Source organism: Aquarana catesbeiana, linkage group LG08 (genome assembly GCF_042186555.1).
Source record: "Aquarana catesbeiana isolate 2022-GZ linkage group LG08, ASM4218655v1, whole genome shotgun sequence".
Lineage (NCBI taxonomy): Eukaryota > Metazoa > Chordata > Amphibia > Anura > Ranidae > Aquarana > Aquarana catesbeiana.
In genome coordinates, this window is record NC_133331.1 from 52269147 (window position 1) to 52294698 (window position 25552).

A 25552-nucleotide genomic window follows, 5' to 3' on the forward strand; every position below is an offset into this window, starting at 1 on the left:
TGGACACAGCTGGTCACATGGTAAAGTGCTCTGTGATTGGCTCATTACCCCGATCTGAGATCAGCTTTGTCCAAAGGACAGGGCGATCACAGATCTGTGCCGATGAAATAAATAGCATTTTTGGTTTGTGCTGCCCAGAGAAAGTGTAGTCCCACTTTAAAATGATCTTCACCCTAGGAACAAAAAAATAAATAATACTGTAGCTGCTTACTTTTAATAAAAGGACACTTACCTGTCCAAGGATTCAGCACCATCCTCACTAGTCTTCAGGTCTCTGGCGCTGGCATCTTTAGTGTGGGAAGCCACACTGCACTTTGTGAAAGGTCCTGCAGTCTTCTGGGACCTGTGACATGTCCCAAGAGGCTGTGGGCAGGAGGTCCACTCGGATTGCCTAGAGCAGGCATGTCCAAAGTCCGGCCCGTGTTCTGGTTTCGAACGGTAATTTGGACATGTATATCTTTTGTGGCCCCCAACGTATCTCCCAGAACCGGAGCCACAAAAGATATATTCTGGCTGCCTCAGAGGGGACAGGAAGGGGGCAGAATGAGTGCCGTACATACAGGAGTATTTCCTGTTTACGTGGCGGCCTCTGTAATAGGAAGTCCGGTCTCCTGCACCGCCATTGGATGACTGTTCTGTCCATCAAAGGAGGCGAGACTTTGTATTAACCACTTAACAACCGGCCCATAGCCGAATGACGGCTGCAGGGCGGTTGCTTAACTCTGGGAGGACATACTATGACGTCCTCCCGGAATTCCCCTCTCGCGCGCACCCGAGCACATCCGTGACCGCCGGGTCCTCTGGCATCACGGATCCCGGTAAATGGCCGCTGATCGCGGCCGTTTAGCATGTGATCGCGCCGTCAAATGATGGCGCGATCACATGTAAACAGACCGGCGTCATCTGATGACGCCGGTTCCTCTCCTCCCCTCCTGTGTACCGATCGGTACACTGTGGAGGAGAGGGAGATGGATGGATGGCTGCAGCGCTGTGGGCTGGATGTGTAGTGCCCACAGCGCTGCACAGAGACATCCAGCCATCCATCCATCCATGCTCAGCCATCCCTTCTGCTGTGCAATACTCTGCAATACCCCCACAATACTCTGCAATACCCCCACAATACTCTGCAATACTCTGCAAAGCCCTGCCATACTCCGCAATACCCCGCCATACCCAGCCATGCTCGGCTGTACTCGGCCTCTGTATGTGGCCAGGCTGTGGAAGTCTCACACATGTGGTATCGCCGTACTCAGGAGGAGTAGGAGAATCTATTTTGGGTTGTCATTTTTGCTATGTACATGCTATGTGTTAGAAATATTGTATAAATGGACAACTTTGTGTTAAAAAAAAAAAAAAAAAAAAAAAAAAAAAAATGCGTTTTAACCACTTCCCGCCCGCCGGCCGTCATACAACGTCCTTGACTTTGTGCGGGGATATCTGAATGATGCCAGGAACTACAGGCATCATTCAGATATCAGCTTTTTCAGCCGGCGATTCCCTACACCATAAGAATGATCATAGCGGCTGTTCCACTGCTTGATCGTTCTTACGGGAGGCGAGAGGGGATGTCCCCCCCTCCCGCGCTTCTACCGACTCACAGCTACGATCGAAGCCAGGATCGTTTTTTTTTTTTTTTTTTTTAATTTCAGGCTTCCCAGCCTAGAGGTGAGATGTGGGGTCTTATTGACTCTCACTGTAAAGAGGACCTGTCATGCCATATTCCTATTACAAGGATGTTTACATTCCTTGTAATAGGAATAAAAGTGGTCAAAATTTTTTTTTTGGGAAAAAAGCATCAAACTAAAATAAAGTAAAATGAACAATAAAAAAAAAAAATAAAAATTTTAAAGCGCCCCTATCCCTGTGTGCTCGCGTGCAGAAGCGAACGCATACGTAAGTCCCGCCCACATATGAAAACGGTGTTCAAACCACACATGTGAGGTATCGCTGCGATCGGTAGAGCGAGAGCAATAATTTTGGCCCTAGACCTCCTCTGTAACTCAAAACATGTAACCAGTAAAAAATTTTAAAGCGTCGCCTATGGGGATTTTTTAGTAGCAAAGTTTGGCGCCATTCCACAAGCGCATGCAATTTTGAAGGGTGACATGTTGGGTATCTATTTACTCCGCGTAACTTCATCTTTCACATTATGCAAAAACATTGGGCTAACTTTACTGTTTTGTTTTTTTTTCCAAAAAAAACGCGTTAAAAAAATTGCTGCGCAAATACCACGCGAGATAAAAAGTTGCAACGACCGCCATTGTATTCTCTAGGGTCTTTGCTAAAAAAACATATATAATGTTTTGGGGTTCTATGTAATTTTCTAGCTAATAAATGATGATTTTTACATGTAGGAGAGAAATGTCAGAATTGGCCTGGGTGCTCCAGAACGCCTGAAGGTGTTCCCCTGCATGTTGGGCCTCTATATGTGGCCACGCTGTGTAAAAGTCTCACACATGTGGTATCGCCGTACTCGGGAGTAATAGCAGAATGTGTTTTGGGGTGTAATTTGTGGTATGCATATGCGGTCTGTGAGAAATACCCTGCTAATATGACAATTTTGTGGAAAAAAAAAAAAAAGTAAAAAAAAAAACCTTGATTTTCCAAAGAATTGTGGGAAAAAATGACAACTTCAAAAAAACTCACCATGCGTCTTTCTAAATACCTTGGAATGTCTTCTTTCCAAAAAGGGGTCATTTGGGGGGTATTTGTACTTTTCTGGCATGTTAGGGTCTCAAGAAATGAGATAGGCCGTCAGTACTTCAGGTGTGATCAATTTTCAGATATTCACACCATAGCTTTTGGACTCTATAACTTTCAAAAAGACCAAATAATATCCACAAATTTGGGTTATTTTTACCAAAGATATGTAGCGGTATAAATTTTGGCCAAAATATATGAAGAAAAATTACTAAATTTGCAAAATATTATAACAGAAATGAAGAAAAATGTATTTTTTTTACAGATTTTTCGGTCTTTTTTCTTTTACGGCACAAAAAATAAAGAACCCAGCGGTGATTAAATACCACCAAAAGAAAGCTCTATTTGTGTGAAAAAAAGGACAAAAATTTCATATAGATACAGTGTTGCATGACTGAGTAATTGTCATTCAAAATGTGAGAGCACCAAAAGCTGAAAATTGGTCTGGTTAGGAAGGGGGTTTAAGTGCCCAGTTGTCAAGTGGTTAAAGAGGCCGCCGAGAAAAATAGAATTTTTCCTACAGCTTACTTGTGAAATCCTTTTCTTGGGAATACATCACGGGATAACCCCTCCCATATAGGAAGTACCTCAGTTTTGTAGCAAATGAATATCCCAATGAAGAGGGGAGGGACATCTGTGTCCGGTGATGTACTCCAAGAAAAGGATTTTACAGGTAAGCTGTAGGAAAAATCCTATTTTCTTTAGAGCCCTTGCACACTGGTGCGGGGGGTGGCGTCGGCGGTAAAACGCCGCTATTATTAGCGGCGTTTTACCGTCGGTATGCGGCCGCTAGCGGGGCGGTTTTACCCCCCGCTAGCGGCCGAGAAAGGGTTAAATACCACCGCAAAGCGCCTCTGCAGAGGCGCTTTGCCGGCGGTATAGCCACGCCGTCCCATTGATTTCAATGGGCAGGAGCGGTATACACACCGCTCCTTCACCGCTCCGAAGATGCTGCTGGCAGGACTTTTTTTACCGTCCTGCCAGCGCATCGCTTACACTGGAATGAAAGCAGTGGCACTTTCGGGGCGGTTTGCAGGCGCTATTATTAGCGCAATAGCGCCTGCAAACCGCCCCAGTGTGCAAGGGCTCTTATCGTAAATCACGCTGTAGGAAAAATCCTATTTTCTTTATCGTAAATCACGGGACACAGAGCAGCTATAGTAATTACTATCTGGGACGTCCCAAAGCAATGCCCCTGAAGGGAGGGAGACACACAATGCAGACCGCCATCAGACGTGAGGATCTATATTGCTGCTTACAGCCCACTGCGCCCAAACGCAGCATCCTCCTGCCGCCGTTACATCCATTTGATAAAATTTAGTAAATGTATGCGCTGATGACCAAGTTGCGGCCTTGAAAATCTGAGCCATAGAGGTTTGATGACGCATTGCTCATGAGGCACTCACTCCCCTGGTAGAGTGAACTCTCACCTAAAAGGGTGGGACTCTTCTTTTCAACCCATAAGCCTGAATTATAACTTGGCGAATCCACTGCAAAATAGTCGATTTTGATGCTGCCTGCCCCTTCCTGGGCCCTTCTGGCAGCACAAAGAGTCGGTCTTCCACATCTGAGCTGTCATTTTCAGATAGACTGACAGCTCTCACCACATCGAGAAAATGCAACAATCTGTCTTCCGCAGAATGAGGGTTCTGGAAAAAAAGGAAGGCAGAGTGACATCTTGGTTCAGGTGAAAACTGGACACTACGTTAGGCAGAAACACCATCTTGTCCTGATGAATAATCAAATATGGCACTTTATAAGAAAAAGCTGCCAAGTCTGACACTCTTCTTGCAAAGGTCACTGCGACCAAAAAAACCCATTTCCTTGTCAAAAGGATCAGAGGAATATGCAAAATAGGCTCAAAAGGCCGTCGCTGCAAAGCAGCCAAGACTAGATTTAAATCCCAGGGACACAAGGGCGGCCTAACTGGTGGCGTTATATGAACTACCCCTTGTAAAAAGGCCCAATCCCAAGGAATACGAAGCAATTCGTCTTTGAAAAAAAAACAGTTAAGGCCGAGATCTGACCCTTGATTGTACTCAAGATTGAGATCTAGAATGGGTCTCACATCTCCAATCGGTTTTGGAACCGTGAAAAGATTTTAATAGAAACCCACAAACCACTCTTCTGTCGGTACTTCTACAATTACACCTTGTGACCTCAAACGGTCTAGTGCCTGGAATAAAGATTTTTTAACAGGTCCTTGGGAACATTTGATTTTAGAAATCAAGATGGTGGAAACTCCCAGAACTCTAGTTTGTAGACTAGAGATACAGTGGAATCGACCCATCTGTCCTGGATCCCCTTTCTCCAGGCCTCTGAAAACTGAAGAAGCCTTCACCCCCACCCGAATGAGTAGGGGCGCCCCTTCATGAGGGGGCCTTAGGACCTTGTTTGGCAGGCCTCTGAACCCAGGGCTTTTTCTGTGCCTGTCCTTGCCCTTGAGGCTTACCTCTTGAACCAGACGGTGGAGGCCGTCGAAATTGCCTGGAGGTTGAGGTACCTGGTGCCAGAGAACTAGAAACCTTAAATAAAGGACCCTTATTTTTTCTTTTAACAGGTAAAAGTGCACTCTTACCACCTGAAATGTTTTGGATATACTTATCCAAATAGTCTCCGAACAAATGCCGCCCATGAAAGGGAAAACCTGCCAACAGCATTTTGCAAGAGTGCAAAGCGTGACACTTGCTGAATAGAATCCTTAAGAGCATCAACTGCAAAGCATAAGGCCCTCGGTAGGTCCGCCAACTCTTGAGCAGCTTCCCCTTTAGCAGGAACACTCTAAATGATTCGTTTAAACCGGTCCTTCAAGGACTGACATTCCTATAGCTGCTACTGCAGGTTGTGCTGCTGAGCCAGCTATGGAAAAGGAAGCTCTAAGTAAAGATTCCAGCTTTTTATCTGCCGGATCTTTAAAAACCTGGGCATTGTCTACCGGACAGGTTATGCTTTTATTCACAAAGGAAATAGCAGCATCAACTGCTGGCATACTCCATCTTTTTGTGAATTTTTCCTTCATCGGACACAAAAGTGAAAATCTTTTAGGAGGGATAAAAACTCTATCCGGGTGATCCCAGTCTGCATATACTAACTGCTCCAGCAGCGGGGGCAAAGGGAAAGCATGAGAACTCTGCAGAGGCCGCAAAGAACCTAAAAAGAGCAAAAGGAGGCTTCAGAAACCTCTACTGGGGGCAATTTAAGACCAACTCCGTTAGGAATTGTACTAACACTCTTTGGGATTGAGAAGCGGAAAAAGGCTCCTCAGAGATTGATTCCTATTTTGCCTTCCAAAACAGCTAATGCTGATGTCAAATTGTCCTTAGTGACGTATGTTGAGGCTGAAGCATTGGAAGTAGCCACTATGCCTGACAGCCGTAATGGCTCAAATTGGCCAGTCGCCTCTGAGGGGAGGACAGCACTACGGAAGCATGACTAGGATCCTCAGACGCCGACAGCGGTACCCGTGTGCCCCTTCCTGCTGTGTTCCACACATCCTTCTTTTAGGAAGACATTGCTTTAAGCAAAAAAATTTGAGGTATTCACAATATATATGTACCCAATCCACTGCTGAGCTGTAGTCCAGCTATATTGCTGCTATCACAGCTCAGCCTAATAACCAGCAGCCGCGTCTTTAAATGCCTGTATCCATACCCTCACAGTGTGTATGTGCCCCTAGCAGCAGCTTGCTCTGTGTCCATCCAGCAGCCACTGAACTTTCACCCGAAAGAAACTTTATACCCACCGAGCTGCGCCTGTGCCATGTGCTACGTGCACGTCAGCCGCGTTCTAGGCCATGCCCCCCGCATCCTCTGCTCCTCTGCAACCCTTATTAGAGCTTGCTCCCTCGCACGTGCACATCAGATGAAGCAGCCGCTCGCACCAGGAGCAAATTTGTGCGGGGCGAGAGGATGACATGGCAGTAGAGGAGCAGTGTCAGCCGAGATGGACACCGCGATGCTGCCCGCCTCCCCAAACGGGGAGCCGCAGGGGAGCCTAAAGAAAAAAAAAGCATTCCTTAATGCCAGAGAACACTCAGGTATGTGAATAACATCCCACTACCCTCTAGTGGTGAAATACAGGCAAGACATAGGGCTACTAAAAAACCTTTACAGTGAACCATGTGTGTTCCTTTTTGGCCTTTCTTTTTTCAAACTTACCACTCCCGCCGCAGGATATTGCTGAAATATCTCCGCCAGATCCAATCTTCATCCATCACAGCGGGTCAGGTCTCTAGTGGACCATCAAGGACAGGGTCCCCCTTGAACTTTGGGGTCCACACCCTTGGACCTGTACAGCACCCTGACGGGACAGGCTTTGGCTTCTTTGTCTGTCCAAGGGTCCGGATCCCAGGGTTCAGTGCCCAAAGAGGTGCATTACAGGCAAAACCTCATTTCTTCCTCGAGGCTCGGGAACCATTTATCTTGGCCTTCTTTGCCACATCGAATGGATCCAAATGCATAGCCCCTTGATCCTGACAGGACCTTCCACTGGGACCAAAATAATAGCATAGAGCACTAATCCACCATGACCATCACCTTGAAGACACTGGCGAAAAAACGGAGGTACTTCCTGTATGGGAGGGGTTATATAGAGGGGGACTTCCTGTCTTTGGGTGTGCCAGTGTCCATTCATCTATAGGTGGCTTCTAACCCAGATAGTAATTACTATAGCTTCTGTGTCCCGTGATGTACAATAAAGAAACAGTTTCTCCTGAATGTAATCTGTTGGCGCCACCCCCCCCCCCCCCCTCCCTGTCTCCTCCGAGGCTGCAGATGGGCATGGATCAGGCTGCACTGATGGCAATGGTGGGGCTGCTGCATTCATGGCAGTGGTGGGGCTGTTGCATTCTTGGCAGTGGTGGGGCTGAAGATGGGCACTGATAGGCACTTACCCTTATTTTGCTTCACAGTTCTAGATTTAAAATTAGTTTTTTCCTGAAACTCCCCTCTTAAAGTGAAGGTGCGTGTTATACGCCGATAAATATGGTATATCCAAATAACACTCCCGGGCTCATCTCTTCACAACACACAGCCACAAATGCAGGAGAATTCTTGTTGGGCAGGGTATTAGTGCTTGGACAAACACACTTAGACCAAATTTTAATGGTTCAAAGAATGTTAGGAAAAATGGTCGTCCCTCACGCATGTTCACTTCATCAAATCTGGCCCTCTTTGAAAAAAGTTTGGACACCCCTGGCCTAGGGGGTACCTATCAAAACTAGGTACTCCTTGGCCCCCCCCCCCCCATAAAAATGTTCCAAAAAATTAAGGGTGGGGGGGGGTTCGGAGGCAGAAAAACAGAACTTCTTCTTTTGAGTGAAGTTCCTTTAAAGTGAAGGGAATGAGTCACATGCGCCCCCATATCTAGAAGTAATGGATATTTTTTTATTTTCCAACAGCTGAACAAAGGGATGAGGGAGCAAGGGAGTATGTGTTGCTGGTGGGGCTGCTATTAAAGGGAAACTGTTGCTTTGGCCTGGATGAACCAATAACAGTTTAGGCATTTATTACAAAAGAAAATTATAATCCTGTTATCTACAGTATTTAAGAAAATCATTAAATACATTTTTGCACTGGACTACATGAGTACCTAAATCAGTCTTTATAGTAGCCTCTTGTAAGCCCCTGCACAGCAGCACTCACACTGGGAGTAAGAGGGACAGCACCAGCAGCCAATCAGGGCTCTGCTACTGTAGGAAGGAGCCCAATAATAACATCTTCAGTGTTTTGATAATACTTTATTGTCCAATCCCATTATGGGTATGTCCTAAACAAGACTGTATTGCTAATCTGCAGTGTAGTACATAGGAAGTCCAGGGCCCAGCTATGCTGCCTGGCAGGGGTGTCTGAACTGCAGGACTGGCTGAACAGAGATACTTTCAGAGATAAATTACTTTTCATATAACTATTTCAGTGATACATCTAGTTGCCTGAATGGAGTTCAGCTTTAATGCCAGAAAAAAAGATTTTAGACTCTATGTTATGCAGATGTAGCGAGACAGCAGGTTGTAACAAACCCTCATCCTAGTCTCCCTGCGGAGCACATAGACTGCACAGACAATGAGGAGACAGACAGATCCTCCCGCCACCTCTTACCGGATGTCTCTATGTAGTAATGAGTGATGGCTTTCCAGTGATACACAAAGTCCTCCTGCAGCGGCAGCGATGGGGCGAGCTGAGAGAGAAAACACACACAGGTGAGCTAACACTCTAATGTCGCATCACAGTGTCACATTATTTTTACACAGTTTATACATCTCTGACATATTCCGCGGTGCTGTACAGAAAAAACTGAACCAAACACACCAGTCTTTGCATCAGAGGATCTTGCACGCTAATACCGCCCCCCACCATACACCTTAGTCACACACTATTATTTATATCCATGAAATGAGGATGGACATGTGAACTCGCCAGCTGGCAGATTGCACTCAGCATTCCCTATGGTATAAACTGTTCCTGTGTCCAACCCCACCCCCATGTGCTTTCTGCAAGGAACCCCCAAGTGACTGAAATATGTCAGTGTGAGGCCAGGTACAAACAGATATTTTGTAATCTTATAAAAACACAGTCAGAGTCATGTTCTGTATTGACAGAGGTTTTGTCTTATTCTCGCAGTCCCCAGAGTGCCCTTAAACTCCAGCCTGGGAATGCTGAACATAGCCTTATGGGAGAGGGCTGTGGCCTCCATTTAGGGTGAAGTGACAGGGTCACTTCCAGCCCCCCCTCCCCTTTCCCCCCCCAAGTCACCTTAAACAGTGTTAATGTCATCCTCTTTGTCATGTGACAGTGCTGAAGACTGGCAACTGCCCATTGAGACCTGAGCACTGCATGATGGGAAGTCACATGATCTCCCATACCTGCTGCGCATCCACAGAATGGTGAAGGGAGTGCGAGGAAAAGGGAGCATAGGTGGGTGGGATGTGTGCTAGTAGGAAACAATGTCACTTTGCTCTGACGGGTTCTTTCATGTCATTGGAGCTTGTAATTACTTGTAAAAGCATTACGCATTACTCAGTAATGAATAAGCACATGCATCTGTGTGAAACGCGTCTACCATGATACATTTGCTACTGTCCTCTGGTGTGCAACAATTGTTTTTATGGAACAAGATTAAAAGGACTTCCTTTGCTACTTTGGTGTGCAGCCATTCCTTCTTTTCACTAATATTTTTTTTTTTTTTTTTTTTTTTTTTTTTTTTTTTTTACACACTAGGTTGATTTCTCCTCACTTCCTGTCCTGTAGACAACAGGAAGCGAGAGCAAATCTCTCTATAGTGAGGGGATATCCCCACAGGAAGACATCCCCTCTAATTCTTTTCTGGTGAACTGAAACATTTTGGATTTTCTAAAATGTTCTGCCTCAGTGACACCAAGACAAATAGGAGTGATGACAGACAGAAAGCACTTCAAACCCCTCCACACCACTCCATTGAAAACAAACAAACATTTATACAAAAATGGCCAAGGACACATTTAAACATAATGTTAGCCCCGGTTCACACAGGGGCGGCACGACTTGCAGGTCACCTCACCGAGGCGACCTGCACACGACTGCCACGGCGACTTGCAAAACGACTTCTGTATAGATGTCTATGCAAGTCGCCGCCAAAGTAGTACAGAAACCTTTTTCTAAGTCGGAGCGACTTGCGTTGCTCCTATTAGAACGGTTCCATTGTACAGAACGGGAGGCGACTTGTCAGGCGGCTAGGTCACCTGACAAGTCGCCCCCGTGTGAACCGGCACTGACTCTCAGCACATCAGCTGTGAGGAGTTCTCTTTATAAACAAACGGCATTCCCCAGGCACAGGGATCTGGTTCTATGTATAGTAATGGAGTGTGGGGTACCTACAATCATCCACAGCAGCACCCTGGGAATATTGGAATTATACTGGGGAAGGGGGAGTCTATTTGTAGACGATATATCAAATTAAGGCTTTTTACTAGTCATTTAAATTGACTTGATTTAAATCAAATCCACCCTGGGGGTGTATATATATTATTGGGGGTATAGAGGTATAATATGGGAGGGGGGGGCGCATATATAATATTGGGGGTATAGATGTATAATATGGAGTATATAGGTATAATATGGGGTGCATATTTAATATTGGGGGTATAACACTGGGTGTATAGAGGTATAATATGGGGTGTATATATAATATTGGGGGTATAGAGGTATAATATGGGGTGTATATATAATATTGGGGGTATAGAGGTATAATATGGGGTGTATATATAATATTGGGGGTATAATATGGAGTGTATAGAGGTATAATATGGGGTGTATATATAATATTGGGGGTTAGAGGTATAATATGGGGGGGGCATAGAGGTAAAATATGAGTTTTATATATAATATTGGGGTATAATATGGGGTGTATATATAATATTGAGGGTATAGAGGTATACTATGGGGTGTATATATAATATTGGGGGTATAGAGGTATACTATGGGGTGTATATATAATATTGTGGGTATAATATGGAGTGTATATATAATATTGGGGGCTAGAGGTATAATATGGGGGGGGCATAGAGAATATTGGGGGTATAGAGGTAAAATATGAGTTTTATATATAATATTGGGGTATACTATGGGGTGTATATATAATATTGGGGGTATAGAGGTATAATATGGGGTGTATATATAATATTGGGGGTATAATATGGAGTGTATATATAATATTGGGAGTATAGAGGGGCATACATAATATTGGGGGTATTGAGGTAAAATATGAGTTTTATATATAATATTGGGGTATAATATGGGATGTATATATAATATTGGGGGTATAGAGGTATAATATATGAGTTTTATATATAATATTGGGGTATATGGGGTGTATATATAATATTGGGGATATAATTGGTGTATGAAAATGTACATATCATCATATTTGGGGGGTGATGTCTATATTGGGGGTACAATGTGTATATACAGTGCTGTGTATGAGATAGATATATAAACACACACAGGTAATACAGAGAGAGATACATGCACACACACAGAGCTCTGTAGGAGATATAGATATATATACACATTGTGTATAGATGGTAATGATTATACACAGTGTGGGGGAGGGGAGCCCCCTGTATATACACACACCTGGGATGGGGGGTATTATCTATATACAGTATATACACGGATCTCTCCCCCCCGGTCGGTGTACACATATCACACGGAGGTCGGTGCGCTCAGTTCCGGCCACATCATCACTGCGGCCTGCGCTCCTCCCGGATCCCCGGACTATAGTACGCAGTGCACCGCCTCCCCCCTTCCGTTTCCCGGCCTCACTCACCGCCTCCACCGCCTGCTGCAGGATGGAAGAGATCCGAGAGAACATCTTCCGCTTCTGCTGCGCCAACCGATCCGACACCGGCCGCCTCCCCGCCAGCCTGACACACCGACCGGAGCGATACCGACACCTCACACCGACCGGAGCGGAACCGACACCGACCGACTGTCCGCCATACAACACACACAGCGCCCCTGGCGGACAGCTCCGTACACTGCACTACGACAGACACACAGCGCCCCTGGCGGACAGTTCCGTACACTGCACTACGACAGACACACAGCTCCCCTGCTGGAGGTAAATGTGCAGATAGACTGCACTCTTACACACACAATATATATATATATATTTTTTTTTTCAATGAGCACTGCGCTTATGACACCAAAAATAAGTGAAATATGTGCTGCTACTTAAAATAGTAATATATCAATCATCAGGTGAAAAAAAAATCAATAAATGCAAGAACATTTATATAACATTTCCACAGTAGCGCTCAAATAATATTATTGGACCAAAATTCTAATAATATCCTAAAGTATGTGAATGTCCATAAATAAATCGTGAAAATATGTTGCAATTCCACACGTATAAAAAGCAGTCCTTTTTGAATAGTGCAGAAAATTATATGTGAATAAACACCGAAATCCTCCACCCGTGATAAACGGGAGATCAACCCCTTTAAGAAACACGCTCACCAGGTGCTGTTGCCATTCACTCTCGTGTTTGGCTAAATAAGCTCAAAGTATATTGGAGAGTCTCCTGCAAACGCCACACTTCATTCAGTTAACTGGCTATAAACTCCACATATAGGGAATAAAATAGAGGCCGAAGCCTCCAATAGTGTAAAATCACTTAGTATAATAACCAATGTGTTTAAAATATATATTGCACGTACATCAATTCGAATTAAGATCAGCTTTTTGTCACATGGTACAAGCCAGGAGGCTCTGGGCTGCATTCTCACCACTCCACTCGCTGGACGTCAGTTTGACATAACAGACTAAGCGCACAGTTGCTGTGTAGCCACGAACTGACACGTTTCGTCACTACCAACTTCATCACAGGGGGTGGTGACACAGCACGACAACCATGCTCAAATGTCCTCCTCCTTCCTGATTAGCCAATAGGTGCTCTTCCCAGCTTCAATTAGCATCAGAGCACATATGTTACTAAGAATAAATTACTACTACTAAATTGCACTATTGATCCCAGAGTCTCCTCGTACGATCTGTCGGCGTGGTCAGCTGCTAAGTGAAAACACCCTTCAGACATGCCGCAGCTTCATCCATGTGTGCAATTAATCCCATCATAACTAAATACAGATTAAATGGGGGAAATACACCTGATGCATCTGATGATTAAAATCATAATGCAATGCAAACAGCATTAAGCTGACCCATTATACAGTGAGTGTTAGAAAATCACAAATACATGTCAGCGTCACTACTAAAGAGATAACATCCCTTCAAGACTTGGATGCTTCCTCCATATGTGCAATTAACCCCGTACTCGTGGGATACTAATTGCCTAACCACACTGAGCTATATTTAATAGGTCCCAACACCAATGTTTTTTCTTTTTAAAAATAGGAGCGATACTAGTGATTTTACAGAGATATCAGAATTACTTATAACTAAACCAATAATGGAATAGTTATCAATAATATCATTCAAATAACCATAAAAAATAAAATTAGAAATATAGATATTGGAACCTTCACAACCACAAATTATGTATTAAATATAAATAATCAATAATTACTAATGAAGCAATTCCGGTCTAGATCAATATTTAACCCATCAGGACTCATTGTCTGCGATAGGTTAATCCATTTTATTTCTCTCTTGGATAGATCTCTCACCCTATTTGATCCCCTCCAAGATGCAAAAACCCTTGCTACACCCCAAAACGTGGAAGGATCTCTGGCGTGATACTCTCTATAATGTTCAGAGACACTATGATATCTAAATCTCTTTAGGATATTGTTTACATGTTCCCCAATCCTTTTTAGGGTGCGCTTAGTCCGTCCTACGTACATGAGCCCACAAGGGCAGACTAACGCATAGACATCATGACTAGTGTCGCAAAAGTCAGTGATCTCATAATCATGGCCTCTATGAAATGCCTTTTCACATTATGTCCAAGCGTGGTGACCTGCTTTACATTTACCCCAAGAAATTTTTGAATCCCTTCCGACCAGGCCAAAAAGTTGGTCTGGTGGGGGGGTCAAGTATCTATTTTACCACACTGTCACCAAAACTGGTGTCTATGCACTGGGGGTCCTAGTAGATGATGGGCTCAGCAATGGCATGCAATGCCAAGCTGTTGCTAACAAAGCAAACAGAATAATGGCATGCATTAAAAAGGGGATCAACTCCAGAGATAAAACGATAATTCTCCCGCTCTACAAGACTCTGGTCCGGCCGCACCTGGAGTATGCTGTCCAGTTCTGGGCACCAGTCCTCAGGAAGGATGTACTGGAAATGGAGCGAGTACAAAGAAGGGCAACAAAGCTAATAAAGGGTCTGGAGGATCTTAGTTATGAGGAAAGGTTGCAAGTACTGAACTTATTCTCTCTGGAGAAGAGACACTTGAGAGGGGATATGATTTCAATTTACAAATACCGTACTGGTGACCCCGCAATAGGGGTAAAACTTTTTCGCGGAAGGGAGTTTAATAAGACTCATGGCCACTCGTTAAAATTAGAAGAAATGAGGAACCCATCCGGTGTGGCTGATGGCTGGGCAGGAAGCCGAGTGAGGGCAAGATAGTCCCTATTCGGCTCTATGCCCTTGGAGGACTGGAGCGAGGTCTGACGTCACTTTCGCTTCTCGGGCATAAACAAAAGATTTTTTTTTCTATTAAAGGCAAAATGTCTTTTTTTTTTTTCTTTTAAAGGTAAATGAAACGGTAAATGAGAAATTTGGGGTCTTTTTGACCACAGATCTCTCAATAAAGAGGACCCGTCATGCTTATTTCTATTACAAGGGATGTTTACATTCCTTGTAATAGGAATAAAAGTAATCAGAAAAAAAAAATTAAAAGGGACAGAATAAAAAAAAAATAAAATAAATAATAATAATAATAAAAAAAAAAATTAATGCGCCCCATTCCTCCGTGCTCGTGCGCAGAAGCAAACGCATACTTAAGTCGTACCCATATATGTAAACGGTGTTCAAACCGCACATGTGAGGTATCGCTGCGATCATTAGGGCAAAAGCAAGATTTTTGAGTACGCAGTTTGTCGCCATTCCACGAGCGTGCGCAATTTTAAAGCGTGACATGTTAGGTATCTATTTATCTACTCAGTGTAACATCATCTTTCACATTATACAAAAAAATTGGGCTAACTTTACTGTTTTGTTTTTAACCGCTTCCGGACCGCCCTATGCATATATACTATGGCAGGGCGGCTCTTCAGCTGTACATGATTTTGTTTCCTGGATTCTGCGGCATGTTGTGTGGACACAGCGGGAGTCAATCAGCAAGTCTGGCAGACCCGATGTCCGCCGGGACCCGCCGATCGTTCCCGAGGCAGATGGCCATTTTGTGACAGGAGAAGACAGAGATCTTGTGTTTCTCCTAAGCAGGAACACGGATCTCTGTCTTCTTACAGTACAAGCACCCCCACACACAGTTAGCACTCCAATGGGGAAAAAATTAACCCTTTGATCGCCCCTGATGTTAACCCCTTCCTTGCCAGTGTCATTAGTACAATGACAGTGCAAATTGTTTTAGCACTGATCACTGTATTAGTGTCACTGGTCCCCAAAAAAAGTATCAAGAGTCACTAATGCCCCGTACACACGGACATTCTGACAACAAAATCCATGTTTTTTTTTCTGACGGATGTTGGCTCAAACTTGTCTTGCATACACACGGTCACGTAAATCTTGTCGGAAATTCTGAATGTCAAGAACGCGGTGACGTACAACGCGCACGACGAGCCGAGAAAAATGAAGTTCAATAGCCAGTGCGGCTCTTCTGCTTGATTCTGAGCATGCGTGGAACTTTGTGCATCAGATTTGTGTACACACGATTGGAATTTCCGACAACGGATTTTGTTGTCGGAAAATTTGAGAACCAGTTGTCTAATTTTGTGTGATGGAAATTCCGATGGAAAATGTCCGATGGAGCCCACACACGGTCGGAATTTCCGTCAACAAGCTCTCATCGAACATTTTCCGTCGGAAAATCCTATCGTGTGTCCGGGGCATTAGTGTCCGATTTGTCCACCGCAATGTCCCGCTATAAGTCGCTGATCGCCGCCATTACTAGTAAAAAAAAAAAAAATTCCATAAACAATATCCCATAATTTGTAGACGCTAATACTTTTGTGCAAACCAATCTACGCTTATTGGGATTTTTTTTTTTTTTTTTTTTACCAAAAACACGTAGTAGAATATATTTTGGCCTAAATTGAAGAAGAAATTCGATTGTTTTTACATTTTTTATTGGATATGATTTATAGCAGAAAATAAAAAAAAAAAATTATTATTTTTTCAAAATTGTCGCTCTTTTTTTGTTTATAGCGCAAAAAATAAAAACCGCAGAAGAAAATTCTATTTGTGGGGGAAAAAAATAACAAATTTTATTTGGATACAGCGTTGCATGATCGCGCAATTGTCAGTTAAAGCGTTGCAGTGTCATATCGCAAAAAAAAATGGCCTGGTCAGTAAGGGGGGTGGGGGGGTAAATCCTTCCGGAGCTGAAGAGGTTAATTCATTAAAGTGTATTTTTTTCAAAAAAAAAAAAAAGGTTGCGTTTGAAAGACCGCTGCGCAAATACTGCAATAAAAATATTGCAACAACCGCCATTTTTTTTATTGCTAGAAAAACACTCAGAACCCCCAAATATATATATATATATATATATATATATATATATATATATATATATATATATATATATATATATATGTGTGTATATATTATAAACAGAAGCCCTAGAGAATAAAATAGTGGTTGTTGTATCTTTATTTCAGGCAGTATTTGCATTTTTCAAATGCAATTTTTTTTTTTTTTGGTAAAAAATGCAGTTTAATCTTTTCGCTGCCAGAGCAGTTTTTGCATCGTTTGCACACATGTTTAACTCCTTGAAGACCAGGCCTTTTTCTGACTTATCTGTATTTTTTTTTTTTTGTCACTTAGAACCCCCAAACATATATATTTTTTTTTTGTAGCAGAGACCCTACAGAAAAAACAAGCGATGCAAAAACTGCTCTGGCAGCAAAAAGGTTAAACTGAATTTTTTTCCCAAAAAATAAAAAATTGCATTTGAAAAATGCAAATACTGCCTGACATAAAGATACAACAACCACTATTTTATTCTCTAGGGCTTCTGTTTATAACATACACATATATATATATATATATATATATATATATATATATATATATATATATATATATATATATATATTTGTGAGTTCTGAGTGTTTTTCTAGCAATAAAAAAAAAAATGTGATGGTTACATGTAGGAAAGAAGGTTAGAACAGGTCTGGGAGGGAGGGAAGGGGTTAAAAAGGAAGCAGATGTCCTGATCCGGTGTCCTATCGTATTCTGTCCGCTATCGGATAGTGTCCGCTCTCTACTGCGCAAGCGCAGCTGGCCCATCGCATAGTGTCCGCTCTCTACTGCGCAAGCGCAGCGGGACACTCCGAAAATAGCCGAAATTAAACAGCTGAGCTGGGCACAGCTTAGCGCATGCGCACTTTAAACCATATTATGTCACATGCCCCCGCACCGCACGCTCACGAGGCCGTTGCGTGCTTAAAAAAAGTGCATGTTTAAGGGCGCTTACATTAATGTTTACGGGCGGATACTTCTATAATAAGGCCGCTAATAAGGGTGGATACTTGTATAATAAGGGCATGTTTATGGGCGGATACTTGTATAATAAGGGCATGTTTAAGGGCGGATACTTGTATAATAAGGGCATCGGGAGCGTGCGGGAGCCTGTGACTGAATGTAAAAGGCATTGCGCAGGCGCCGTTTACACTTGTTCCTCAGCTGTTCTTCGGAGACTTTCGGCGTCTCCTTTGTCCTCCTTACTGCGCAAGCGCGGCGCCTGCGCAGTACGGAGCGGACACTATTTGATGGGGGGACAGTTTTCGTCAGAACACCCCGGTACCCGATGGTTTTTACAAACCCTCCCCCGCCCAGCGAACTTCCATTGACACAATGCGGGGGAGCATGGCATCCACACAAACAAACCCGACACCACCCCCAACATGAAAGGATTCACCCGGGGGAAGTCGGTGACCCGGCGCACACTGGAGGAGTTCCCGGAAGTCGAGATAGGGCAGACCAATACTCCCAGCAAGCCCCGGGACAATCATGTGTCTCCACTGGGGAGGGGCCAGTTCTCTCCCTCCAGGCAGTAGTTTAGAGTGGGCGGAGGAAAATGAATAATTAGTTTCAGGTCCGCCGCGCTTTTCAAATTCTGTAGAGCCTAGCTAACGGTACGTTGCCTAGCAACATCATGTCTGTCCTTTCCCGGAGCGCTGTGACGTCACAGTGTGGCTCTCTCAGCCTGCCCATAAAAAAGCAGCGCAAGGCTGGAACAGCCAGTATTCAATTTCTGAATTCAGAGAGAGGTTGGTTGTTTTTGTGCTCTGCCTTTACACGTAGAATATTGCTTATTACACACATTTTAAATGTAATGGAATAGATAGAATAAAAAAAAAATGTATATCTATATTTATATATCCAAACCTGGTTGGGTGTTTCCTGGCCCTGGTAGATCTTATACTGGGCTGATTGTTATAGTTATATATCCAGCCAGTGCTGTGCTGACAAAGCCAAGTTTAAATCACTATTTTTTTGCTAGGTAAAGTATTTGCTTATATATATATATATTAATATATATATATATATATATATATATACACATACATTTTTTTAGCAGAGACCCTAGAGAATAATATGGCGATCATTGCAATTTTTTTACATCACACAGTATTTGCTCAATCTTTTTTTTAAATGGATTTTTTTTGGGAAAAAATATACTTTAATGAATTTTAAAGACACAATATAGTACCTAATAAAAAAAACATATATATAGAGAGAGAGAGAGGGAGAGAGAGAGAGATAGATATATATCTATCTATATATAGATAGATAGATATATATCTATCTATATATAGATATATATATATATATAATTTTTTTTTTTAGGTATTAAATTGCATTTGAAAAACCGCTGAGCAAATACTGTGTGATGTTATAATAATGTTACACTAAGTAAAGTGATTCTAAAGGTCATTTTTATTTATTTATTTATTTTTTATTATAAATAACAAACATGTTATAGAATTGCATTAAGGTGAAAAACCACAAGGGTTTACAACTCCTTTAACATGTCAATGCTTTAAAATTGCATCCGCACGTGGAATGGCAGCAAATTACCATACTACAAAACCTTCATAGGTGACGCTTTAAAAATCTCTACAGGTTACCAGTTTAGCATTACAAAGGAGATCTAGTTCTAGAATTATTGCTCTCGCTATAACGCTTGCGGCGATGGCTCAGGTGTGGTGCGAACACCGTTTACATATGCGGGCGTGACTTGCATATGCGTTCGCTTCTGCGCGCAAATACAGAGGGATGGGATGCATTATCATTTTTATTAATTATTATTTATTTTATTTTTTATTTTTACACTGTTCCTTTTCAATTTTTTTTCTTGATCACTTTTATTTCCATTACAAGGAATGTAAACAACCCTTGTAATAGAAATGAGCATGATAGGTCCTTTTTATTGAGGGATCTGGGGTCAAAAAGACATCAGACTTCACATTTACCTTTAAAAGCAAAAAAAAGAAAAAATTGCCATTTACGTCTCAAAGCACAGAATGATGGGGTGCTTTACATTCTTTTATTATTATTATTATTATCATTATTTATTTTTTATTTTTACACTGGTCCTTTTAAATTTTTTTGATCACTTTTATTCCTATTACAAGGCATGTAAACATGTCTTGTAATAGAAATGAGCATGACAGGTCCTCTCAATTATTTTTTAAAAGCAAAAAAATGTAAATATATTACAAACTGAGTGCAGGGATCAGGAGTGCGTTACACATAACATGTAGATTTCAAGAGAAAATGCTTTCAAAAAGTTTATCAATATATTATTAAAGCCGAGCTCAGAGTTAGACAGTTTTAAATGGAATGGGGATGGGTTAACACCTCATTTGGGTTACTGGCGTCTGCGACCCCACTGGGATGATTCTGCTCGCTTCCTCTCCTACTGAGATGACAGGAAACTATCCCAGTCAGGACACAGAAAACAGTGAAACCTTGGAAAAAACCTGAACCCGTTCCCCATCCAAATCTACAAGAAAACATTTTGAGTAGAGTTCCACTTTAAAATTTGTACTTAAACTTACCATCTTTATTTTTTTTCTTTCTTTAGATACAATGACACGAAGTGTTGAAAACGTTTATACGGAGGATACGAGAAGAAGTGTGGAGGAAGAAATGGCAAATCAAAGCATCATAGAGGATGATGCCAGAAATCACATTATTGTCGTCATGGTAAGTATCCAATAATGATATAGTGATTAATTAGTTCTGGTTAACCAGGGTGAAGAAAGTCGCATGTCTATAAAGAACAGGTTTGTACCAACCTCAGCAGAGGAAGGGAAAGGGAAACCCTCTGAATAGCTATAAGCCATCTTTCCTCATATGGGGAAAATCTTGGCGCAAAATCACGTACCTGTACGTCATTCTGCTTCAAGTGGTTGTAACGGGGTGATGCTTGCAGCTGCAGTAAAGGCGGCGATCAGCGACTTGTGATATTGCGGCGGACATTCTGACACTAACTGACACTTTGTGGGAACCCGTGACACTAATACAGTGATCAGTGCTAAAAAAAAAAAAAAAAAAGCACTGTCACTGTACTAATGACACTGCCTGGAAAAGGGTTAAACATCAGGGAGGCGATTAAAAAGTTAAATGTATGCCTAGCCAGTGCTTTACCACACTGTGTGAGGTGCTTTCACTAGGGGGAGAGATGGAATTTATTCCCTGCTTTGCAGAGACACAAATTCCACCCCTTCCGTCCTGCCAGCCGGCGATTTGCCTTGTTTGCATAGCCTTTCTGACGATCGGTGGGTGCCGGAGGACATCGGCACCTGGCGCCCGCAGATCGGCTACCGCTGTGTGAAATCACAGCGGAAGCGAGGCGCCGGAGGCCCCTCCCCGAACGTGTCAGATCATGTCTATAGATGGACATGATCTGGCGCACAGGTTGCTGCTCTGTAGCATTAAAACTGCTATAGGGCGGACCTGAAGCAGTTAAAGTAGAACACCCAGCAAGACAGTTCAGATGGATTGGGGAAAGGGTTAGAACCTCAGTTGTATTTTTATTGCTGTCTGCAATCCTAATGGGAAGATTCAGCTTACTTCTCCTCCTGGGATGATAGGAAGCAAATGGAATCTTTCCCAGTCAGGACACAGAGAACAATAATAACCTTGCAAAAGTTTGAACCCCCCCCCCCCTATCCAAATCTAAAAGAATGAGTAGAACTTTAGAATCTGTACTTCTACTTACCTTTGTTTTGTTTTTGTTTTTGTTTTCTTATAGGACAAGGTTGAAAAGGGGATATGGGGAGAGATGGAGATCCCCACGCGTGGAGGAAGAAAGATAAAGCTCAAATGGATATTTGAGGTGGGTGAAGAGGAGGACAAGAAAGTGAGTGAAGAGGAGGACAAGAAAGAGAATGGAGGGGAAAGAAGAGAAGAAGCAAAAACACCTAAAGAAAAAGAGGAAGAGAAATGGAATAAATTAAGTGCCAGCTTCTTCACCGTCCCCCCTGTACAAGAGAAAAACAACGACGAAGAGACCGACTCATGTTGGAAGGGCTTCAGCCTGAACCCAACAGAATGGTTGAATTGGCTCACGGGACCTGTATTGAAGGTGCTGGGAAAAGTAAGTACCCCATACAATTATACTGCTTAGGTAGTCCTATAGATAACTAGCAGTCTCTCACAAACAAGTAGTTTAGGACTAGGAGAAGAACAAAGCCCCCTAGGTAGCTGGAGACCATTCTTCTCATGGGGTTGGGGTGGGGACACACAATTACAATCAATAAGAAATTGGCCAGGATTCAATTACAGATCTTTAAACACTTCAGCCCCGGAAGAATTCACCCCCTTCCTGACCAGAGCACTTTTTGCGATTCGGCACTGCGTCGCTTTAACTGACAATTGCGCGGTCGTGCGACGTTGTACCCAAACAAAATTGACATCCTTTTTTTCCCCACAAATAGAGCTTTCTTTTGGTGTTGTTTGATCGCCTCTGCGGTTTTTGTTTTTTGCGCTATAAACAAAAGAATAGCGTCAATTTGGAAAAAAAAACGCATTATTTTATCATTTTTGCTATAATAAATATCCCCCAAAAATATATTAAAATTTTTTTTTTCCTCAGTTTAGGCCGATATGTATTCTTCTACATATTTTTGGTAAAAAAAAAAAAAAAAAATCGCAATAAGCGTATTGGTTTGCGCAAAAGTTTTAGCGTCTACAAAATAGGGGATAGATTTATAGCGTTTTTATAATTTTTTTTTTTAGTAGTAATGGCGGCGATCTGAGATTTTTATTGGGACTGCGACATTATGGCGGACACATCGGACATTTTTGACACTCTTTTGGGACCATTGTCATTTATACAGCGATCGTTGCTTTTAAAATGCATTGATTACCTTGTAAATGTGACTGGCAGTGAAGGGGTTAAACACTAGGGGACAGTGAAGGGGTTAAGTGTGTCCTAGGGACTGATTCTAACTGTTAGGGGGCTGGACTTCAACACACAGGACAGTAATCACAGCTCTCGATGAGAGAGAGCTGTGATCACTGTCCTGTAACTAGGCAGAACGGGGAAATGCTTTGTTTACAAAAGGATCTCCCTGTTCTTCCTCTCCGTGACAGGATCGCGGGCACTTGGCGGACATCGAGTCTGCGGTCACGAGGCTTCCGGCGGCGCGCACGCTCGAGACACCGCTTCTTAAAGGGAACGTACCTGTATGCCCTTTTGCCTGCCAGTGCCATTCTACCGACGTAAATCGGCGTGCGCTGGTCGGCAAGCGGTTAATGAATGTTCCTTTCCTAGTGAATTGGTGGCGGGGGGGGGGGGGGTTGCTTGGCAATGGCAGAATCCGACCCACGGACCGCAGTTTGGAGACCACTGTTCTAGGGGAATGAATAGCAATTAGGAAGTTTTCTAGCTTTATCAACAGTGGTTATTCAGCCTGGTCAGGGCGTCCCATTAAGGACCCTTCCAAATTCCCTCAGGGCTATTAGTAAACTAATGCCCCCCCCCCCCCCGCCATTTATCCTCCTAAAAGGGTTCCTAAACTGTACGCCGAATTCCCGGCCACCTATCAGGCCGACCTCTTCTATGGAGACATTTTCCTGATAAAAATTATCATTTTTGGGGAAACACATAAACCATAAATGACAAAGTCCTAAACTGATAAGTAGTGCAGAAGTGACAGGCTGTCTGTGATGTAGCTGAAAGGTGATACTAGTGTGTTATATCAATTAATGAATTCTTTCCTTTTCTTTTCCACAGAGTGCTTGCATATGTGGCTGCTTTTACGCCTGGAGAGATATGGGAAAAAAAACGGTGGAAAATGAAGAGTGGCTGAAAATGGAAGAGGACGAATGGCTGATTAAGGAACAGGCAGGAAAGGTGAAAATTAATGAAATGAAAGAGTCAAACATAAAACGGGTGGAATTCCAGCCATGTGAGGTAGTGGACGTAAAGATGGAATGGGAGTATGAGGTAGCGGTTGAAGACGAGGTAAGGAAAAATCATATGTGGCATGTGAAAAACATCTGGGAGCCGGCAAAACTAAGGAAAAAGAAGGAAAAGACCGGTGAAAACCAGACAGAAGAAGAAGAAGAGAAAGACAACAGCGAAGAGGCTGAGCAGAGAGAAGAACAAGAGAAAGACAACAGCGAAGAGGCTGAGCAAAAAGAAGAACCAGAGAAAGACAACAGCGAAGAGGCTGAGCAAAAAGAAGAACCAGAGACAGACAACAGCAAAGAGAACAATCAGACAGATTGTCAGTGTAATATTAACCCCTTTGCATTCCTGGGTTATCTAATAGGACCTTTTTGGAAGTTCATGAAAAAAGTAAGTACCCTTTAAAATTAAACTGCTTAGGAGGTAGTTCCATAGATAACTAGCATTCTATCATAAATAAGCAGATTAGGACTAGAGGAAGAACAAAGCCCTCTGGGTAACAGGAGACCATTCTTCCTCATGGTGTGTGTGTGTGTGTGTGTGTGTGTGTGTGTGTGTGTGTGTGTGTGTGTGTGGGGGGGGGGGGGGGTCAATCACAACTTCCCTCAGGGCCCCTAGTAATATCGTCCCCTTTGGCATTTATACTCCTAAAAGTACTAAACTCATGACACTGGCTGAACATATAGAAAGGGTTTGTATATTGTACACCAAATTCCCAGCCGCCTATCAGGCCGACCTCTTCTATGGAGAATACTACCTTATAAAAACTGCCATTTTTGGGGAAACATATATATCATAAATTAAATAATGTCAAGTAGTGCAGAAGTGACAGACTGTGTGTGATGTAGCTGAAAGGTGTTACTAGTGTGTTATATAATCTAATAAATCCCTTTCTTTTCTTTTCCACAGCACTCTTGCTCATGTGTCTGCAGTGGCGAATGTAAAGATGACGGAAAAGAGTTATACTGGTATAAATTAACAAGGGAAGCGAGATGGAGGCGGGTAAGAAAAGCTAAGGAGAGAGACATGATATTATTCAGGGAGGAGTTGGCAAAGGTTGCCAGGGATAGAAAGAATGAAGAGGAGGAAAGGAAGAGAGAAATAAGGGTAACAGAGGAGGAGAAAAAACGGGACGAGCGGGTGAGAGCAAAGTGGTTGAGGGCAAAATGCATGCCAACAGAGGAGAGGAGGAGAGAAATAAGGATGCGAGAAGAGGAGAAGGTCAGGGAGGAGCGAGTCAGAGCAAAGAGGTGGAGAGAAAAGATGGAGAGAGAACAGAAGGCAAAAGAAGACCAGGAGAGAGAGAAGCAAAATAAGGAAATGAAGATGAAATAAAAGGAATGGGAAGAAGGGAGGAGAGAATGAGAGCAAAGAGGGACTAACCGGAGAAGATAACAGAACGTAAACATCGTTTGCTCTCACGATATGTAAATCAGCGACTCTGGCACAGATTGTTGTTGTTTTATTGATGTAATGTTTTATTGTTACCGTTATTTGCTTTTCAGGTACGCCATTCAGCTGCAGCATTGATTTATTTATCTTGACATCAACATCGTTTGCTCTCACGATATGTAAATCAGCGACTCCAGCGCTGTAGGAGGTGATTTCACCACCACAGGTTAAAAAAAAGAGCATATATGCCAAAGCATGGGGGTCGGGGCGATTTGCCCCTAGCATTAGGGGCAGATTGCCCCCATGGTTCGGCATAAATTTTTTACTCTTTTTTTTTTGGCACAGATTGTTGTTTTATTGATGTAATGTTTTATTGTTACCGTTATTTGCTTTTCAGGTACGCCATTCA

At 42.9% G+C, this 25552-nt stretch overlaps 2 protein-coding genes across 4 annotated transcripts in view; one reads left to right on the forward strand and one right to left on the reverse strand.

Annotated features, from left to right (window-relative positions):
- LOC141105418 (FHF complex subunit HOOK interacting protein 2A-like) overlaps positions 1–12237 on the reverse strand; it is a 40068-nt gene extending 27831 nt beyond the window's left edge. Inside the window, exons 1-2 of the mRNA XM_073595281.1 lie at positions 12001–12237; positions 8796–8874 (exon numbers count right to left, since the gene is read on the reverse strand). Of these exons, the coding sequence (XP_073451382.1) occupies positions 8796–8874; positions 12001–12045 (124 nt within the window). The 5' untranslated portion in view covers positions 12046–12237. The remainder of the gene's footprint in view (positions 1–8795; positions 8875–12000) is intronic.
- LOC141105753 (uncharacterized) overlaps positions 1–25272 on the forward strand; it is a 93167-nt gene extending 67895 nt beyond the window's left edge. Inside the window, exons 1-5 of one of the 3 annotated variants that reach the window (XM_073595838.1) lie at positions 18100–18595; positions 20416–20537; positions 21589–21933; positions 23575–24141; positions 24661–25272. In XM_073595838.1, coding sequence (XP_073451939.1) covers positions 18481–18595; positions 20416–20537; positions 21589–21933; positions 23575–24141; positions 24661–25086 — 1575 coding nt within the window. In that variant the 5' untranslated portion in view covers positions 18100–18480 and the 3' untranslated portion in view covers positions 25087–25272. Of the gene's footprint in view, positions 1–18099; positions 18596–20415; positions 20538–21588; positions 21934–23574; positions 24142–24660 lie in introns of those variants that run through there. The other 2 variants (XM_073595840.1, XM_073595839.1) reach the window with 2 other exon arrangements.
- The last annotated feature ends 280 nt before the right edge of the window (positions 25273–25552 follow it).